The 6,000-nt window shown below is 48.3% G+C and overlaps 2 protein-coding genes across 3 annotated transcripts in view; one reads left to right on the forward strand and one right to left on the reverse strand.

The window, feature by feature from the left end:
- Positions 1-450, reverse strand: part of bet1l (Bet1 golgi vesicular membrane trafficking protein-like) — a 32,491-nt gene extending 32,041 nt beyond the window's left edge. The window contains exon 1 of the mRNA XM_072272930.1: positions 417-450. Coding sequence (XP_072129031.1) covers positions 417-435 — 19 coding nt within the window. The 5' untranslated portion in view covers positions 436-450. The remainder of the gene's footprint in view (positions 1-416) is intronic.
- A 252-nt stretch (positions 451-702) lies between these two features.
- The window catches only part of ric8a (RIC8 guanine nucleotide exchange factor A), a 66,982-nt gene continuing 61,684 nt past the window's right edge, over positions 703-6,000 (forward strand). Inside the window, exon 1 of one of the 2 annotated variants that reach the window (XM_072272926.1) lies at positions 703-1,742. In XM_072272926.1, coding sequence (XP_072129027.1) covers positions 1,446-1,742 — 297 coding nt within the window. In that variant the 5' untranslated portion in view covers positions 703-1,445. The remainder of the gene's footprint in view (positions 1,743-6,000) is intronic. The other variant, XM_072272927.1, reaches the window with a different exon arrangement.

Genomic DNA, 6,000 nt, shown 5'->3' on the forward strand with positions numbered 1-6,000 from the left:
CGCTACAAGATAAGTATTATGTCACAGGGTACGACGATTCGGCCCACTGAACCTGTGCTAGCACACAGGGGATTCTCAACAGTTAGGACCTATACCCCCATTCCCTCCTCTGGGTGGGGAAACTGGGAACCGCACGGGGGAGGCCAGGAGGCAGAGGTAGTACGGGGATACTGAGGGCCATCCCGGACCGGTGATGAAGGACAGTACCGGGAATGGACAGGGGAGCATAGTGAGGTGTCCGGTTCCAGGTCCGCCGCGGCACCCTCCATCTCCGGGCTTTAGTAGGAAGGATGCCGATTTTCCTCCCCGGGCCGGAGTAGTGTGGTGGCACGGCGCTTCTCCTCCCCCTGTCCCTCCCGTCGAGACCTGCTGCTGCTCCCAATCCCGGGGCTGGATTAGTTCCCCAGACGCCTCACCTCGGTTCCTCTCCGCCATTGCTGCGCGCTGCCCTCTGGGAGAGTAGATGCGGCGCAGGCCAGGGGCGGGGAAGTTGTCAATCAAAGTGCGGGAGGGGCGGGACATCTGTCAATCAGAATGACGTGTCAGGCAGCAGTCAGTCAAAGCTGAAAGCGGAAGGCGGTGGGGGGGTGGAAGAGGGGGGACGCAATTATACAAAAAATAGGAGCAGAACAAGGCCATTCAGCCCATTGAATCTGCTCCGTCATTCCATCATGGCTGATCCCGGATCCCACTCAACCCCATACACCTGCCTTCTCACCTTTGACGCCCTGACCGATCAGAAAATGATCAACTTCTGCCTTAAATATACCCACTGACTTGGCCTTCGATGCAGTATGTGGCAGAGCATTCCGCCGATTCACTACTCTGGCCAAAAAATTTCCTCCTTACCTCTGTTCAAATTTCTTCCTTGCCCCTATATTTTGATGTTGTGCCCTCTAGTTAGATCCCCTCCAGTTCGCCTACCAGCCCCGACTAGGAGTTGAGGATGCCATCGTCTACCTGCTGAACCGTGTCTATGCCCACCTGGACAAGCCAGTGAGCACTGTGAGGGTCATGTTTTTTGACTTCTCCAGTGCGTTCAACACCATCCGCCCTGCTCTGCTGGGGGAGAAGCTGAGAGCGATGCAGGTGGATGCTTTCCTGGTATCGTGGATTCTTGATTACCTGACTGGCCGACCACAGTACGTGTGCTTGCAACACTGTGTGTCCGACAGAGTGATCAGCAGCACTGGGGCTCCACAGGGGACTGTCTGGTCTCCCTTTCTCTTCATCATTTACACTCGGACTTCAACTACTGCACAGAGTCTTGTCATCTTCAGAAGTTTTCAGATGACTCTGCCATAGTTGGATGCATCAGCAAGGGAGATGAGGTTGAGTACAGGGCTACGGTAGGAAACTTTGTCACATGGTGTGAGCGGAATTATCTGCAGCTTAACGTGAAAAAGACTAAGGAGCTGGTGGTAGACCTGAGGAGAGCTAAGGTAATGGTGACCCCTGTTTCCATCCAGGGGGTCAGTGTGGACATGGTGGAGGATTACAAATACCTGGGGATACGAATTGACAATAAACTGGACTGGTCAAAGAACACTGAGGCTGTCTACAAGAAGGATCAGAGCCATCTCTATTTCCTGAGGAGACTGAGGTCCTTTAACATCTGTCAGACGATGCTGAGGATGTTCTACAAGTCTGTGGTGGCCAGTGCGATCATGTTTGCTGTTGTGTGCTGGGGCAGCAGACTGAGGGTAGCAGACACCAACAGAATCAACAAACTCATTCGTAAGGTCAGTGATGTTGTGGGGATGGAACTGGACTCTCTCACAGTGGTGTCTGAAGAGAGGATGCTGACCAAGTTGCAGGCCATCTTGGACAATGTCTCCCATCCACTCCATAATGTACTAGTTGGGCACAGGAGTACATTCAGCCAGACTCATTCCACCAAGATGCAATACAGAGTGTCATAGGAAGTCATTCCTGCCTGTGGCCATCAAACTTTACAACTCCTCCTTTGGAGGGTCAGACACCCTGAGCCAATAGGCTGGTCCTGGACTTATCTCCTGGCATAATTTACATATTACTATTTAATTATTTATGGTTTTATTACTATTTAATTATTTTTGGTGCAACTGCAACGAAAACCAATTTGCCTGGGGATCAATAAAGTATGACTATGACTATGACTAGTTCTGAATACCCCCACCAGTAGAAACATCCTCTCCAAATCCACCCTATCTGGTCCTATCAACATTTGGTAGGTTTCAATGAGATCCCCCCGCATTCTTCTAAATTCCAGTGAGTACAGGCCCAAAGCTGCCAAACACTCCTCATATGCTAACCCTGTCATTCCTGGAATTATCCTTGTGACTCTCCTCTGGACTCTCCAATGACAACACACCCTTTCTGAGAAATGGGGTCCAAAACTGTTGACAATACTCCAAGTGTGACCTAACTAATATCTTATAAAGGCTCAGCATTATTTCCTTGCTTTTATATTCTATTCCCCTTTGAATAAAACGATGGATATAGTGGGAGGGTAGAGGGGATTATGTTAGTGGCAAAAGGTGATAAAATTGGTCCCTTAGAGAATCAGAGTGGACGGCTATGTGCAGAGCCAAAAGAGGTGGGGGATATTTTGAACAATTTCTTTTCTTCGGTATTCACTAAGTAGAAGGATATTGAATTGTGTAAGGTAAAGGAAACATCAGAGTAGTTATGGAAAGTATGACAATTAAAGAAGAGGAAGTACTGGTGCTTTTAAAGAATATAAAAGTGGATAAGTTTCCGGGTTCGGACAAGATATTCCCTCGGACCCTGGGGGAAGTTAGTGTAGAAATAGCAGGGGCTCTGACAGAAATATTTCAAATGTCATTAGAAACGGGGATGGTGCCGGAGGAATGGCGTATTGCCCATGTGGTTCCATTGTTTAAAAAGGGTCCTAAGAGTGAACCTGGCAATTATTAGCCTGTGAGTTTGACATCAGTGGTGGGTAAATTGATGGAAAGTATTCTTAGAGATGGTATAGACAGGGTCTGATTAAGAACAGTCAACATGGATTTGTGCGTGGAAGGTCATGTTTGACAAATCTTATTGAACTTTTTGATGAGGTTACTAAGAAAGTGACGAGGGTAAAGCAGTGGATGTTGTCTATATGGACTTCAGTAAGGCCTTTGACAAGGTTCCACATGGAAGGTTAGTTAGGAAGGTTCAATCGTTAGGCATTAATATGGAAGTAGTAAAATGGATTCAGCAGTGGCTGGTTGGGAGACGCCAGAGAGTAGTGGTGGATAACTGTGCGTCAGACTGGAGGAGGGTGTGTAGTGGTGTGCCTCAGGGATCTGTACTGGGTCCAATGTTGTTTGTCATATATATTAATGATCCGGATGATGGGGTGGTGAATTGGATTAGTATGTATGCGGATGATACTAAGATAGGTGGTGTTGTGGATGATGAGGTAGGTTTTCAAAGCTTGCAGAGAGATTTAGGACAGTTAGAAGAGTGGGCTGAAAGATGGCAGATGGAGTTTAATGCTGAAAAATGTGAGGTGCTACATTTTGGTAGGACTAATCAAAATAGGACATACATGGTAAATGGTAGGGCATTGAAGAATGCAGTCGAACAGAGGGATCTAGGAATAATGGTGCATAGTTCCCTGAAGGTGGAATCTCATGTGGATAGGGTGGTGAAGAAAGCTTTTGGTATGCTGGCCTTTATAAGTCAGAGCATTGAGTATAGGGGTTGGGATGTAATGTTGAAATTGTACAGGGCATTGGTAAGGCCAAATCTGGAATATTGTGTACAGTTCTGGTCACCGAATTATAGGGAAGATGTCAATAAAATTGAGAGAGTACAGAGGAGGTTTACTAAAATGTTGCCTGGGTTTCATCTCCTAAGTTACAGAGAAAGGTTGAACAAGTTAGGTCTTTATTCTTTGGAGCGTAGCTTGAGGGGGGACTTGATAGAGGTATTTAAAATTATGAGGGGGATAGATAGAGTTGACGTGGATAGGCTTTTTCCATTGAGAATGGGGAAGATTCAAACAAGAGGACATGAGTTGAGAGTTAGACAAAAGTTTAGGAGTAACATGAGGGGGAACTTCTTTACTCAGAGAGTGGTAGCTGTGTGGAATGAGCTTCCAGTAGAAGTGGTTGAGGCAGGTTCGATGTTGTCGTTTAAAGTTAAATTGGTTAGATATATGGACAGGGAAAGAATGGAGGGTTATGGGCTGAGTGCAGGTTGGTGGGACTAAGTGAGAGTAAGAGTTCGGCACGGACTAGAAGGGCCGAGATGGCCTGTTTCCATGCTGTAATTGTTATATGGTTATATGGATGAGGTAAAGGGAGATGAGGAGTCAGCGGAGGATTGATGAGTGTGTCATTGAGGGTGAGAGGATGGAGGGTCAAGGGAGTGTCAAGGGAGAGGAGGGTGGGAGGTCAGGGGAGTGTTGATAGAGGGGAGGGTGGGTGTCAGGGGAGTGTTGATGGAGGGGAGGGTGGGTGTCAGGGGAGTGTTGATGGAGGGGAGATGGGGGTCAGGGGAGTGTTGATGGAGGGGAGGTTGGGGATGATGGGAGTGTTGATGGAGGGGAGGGTGGGGTCAGGGGAGGGATGATGAAGAGGTGGGTGGGGGTCAGGGGAGGGATGGAGGGGAGGGTGGGGGTCAGGGGAGTGTCGATGGAGGGGAGGGTGGGGATCAGGGGAGTGTTGATGGAGTGGAGGGTGGGGGTCAGGGGAGGGATGATGAAGAGGTGGGTGGGGGTCAGGGGAGGGATGGAGGGGAGGGTGGGGGTCAGAGGAGGGATGGAGGGGAGGGTGGGGGTAAAGGGAGTGTTGAGGGGGAAGAGGGTGGGATTTGGGGGGGTTGATGGTATGGGAGTCAGGGATTGTCTATGGTGTGGGAGTTGGTTTGAAGGGAGGGGAGGGTCAAGGGAGAGGAAGGTGAGGACTTTGGGGTAATTGAGTCCTGGAGCCATTTAGGGTGTGGAATGGGTGGGGTGTGTGTGCTGTGGAGGGAGGAGGTTGAAGTGGAAGAGGAATTGTAAGGAGGGAAGAATGTGGGGAGGGGTGGGGGAGTCAAGTAGCTGGGCCACAGGATGGGGTAGGTGGATAAGAAGGAAAAGCAATATTAAGGGTTGAGGTTGTTCATTAACATATGGACATAACTATATGTCCTGAATACTTTCAGTCATTCTCTAGTCTGATTCTACCAACGTTCCAGCAAGCAGAAAAAAGCTGAAGTTAGAAAAGAATACAATAAAAACAGTAATCTTGACCTTCATCCAAACCAAATTTAAAAACAACAGAGCTTGGGTGTGACCTTTCTATGGGGCATGGCCAACGTGCTGATCTAATGTAGAGGTTTGAAAAGGACTGGAGCTGTATGTGGTGGGTCAGCGGGTTTGGCAGGAGTCGGAAATCCTGGGATTCTTCTGCAAGGGTTGTCAATCAAGTATGTTAAATGCATATGTTCAGAGAGAGAACAAAACTGCATGTGTGTGAATCCCTGCAGCATCTGTGACTCTGTCTCAGAGGCCGACGTCAGGATGAGGGTGAGACCTTCTAAGGTGTCAGGCTCTGATGGTGTACCTGGTGGGGCTCTGAAAACCTGTGCCAATCAACTGGTGGGAGGGTCAAGGACATCTTCAGTCTCTCATTACTACAGTTAGAGGTGCTCACTTGCTTCAAAAGGGCAACAATCATACCAGTGCCCAAGCAGAGCAGGGTGAGCTGCCGCAGTGACCAACATCCAGTGGAACTCATATCTACTGTGATGAAGTGCTTTGAGAGGTCAGACATGTCCAGAATCAACTCCTGCCTAAGCAAGGACCTGGACCCGCTTAAATTTGACTATCACCAAAATACATCTACAGCAATCCTGCTGGTTCTGCACCGAGCCTTGGACCAGCTAGACACTAGTAATACTTACATCAGGTCAGGTTGTAATACTTACACCTGGTCAGACTGTAATACATCAGGAGGTAATACTTACATCAGGCTGTTTTCATTGACTACACTCAGTGTTGAATGTCATCAAGCCCTCAGTACT

This window comes from Mobula birostris, chromosome 11, assembly GCF_030028105.1.
Source record: "Mobula birostris isolate sMobBir1 chromosome 11, sMobBir1.hap1, whole genome shotgun sequence".
Taxonomy (NCBI): Eukaryota; Metazoa; Chordata; class Chondrichthyes; order Myliobatiformes; family Myliobatidae; genus Mobula; species Mobula birostris.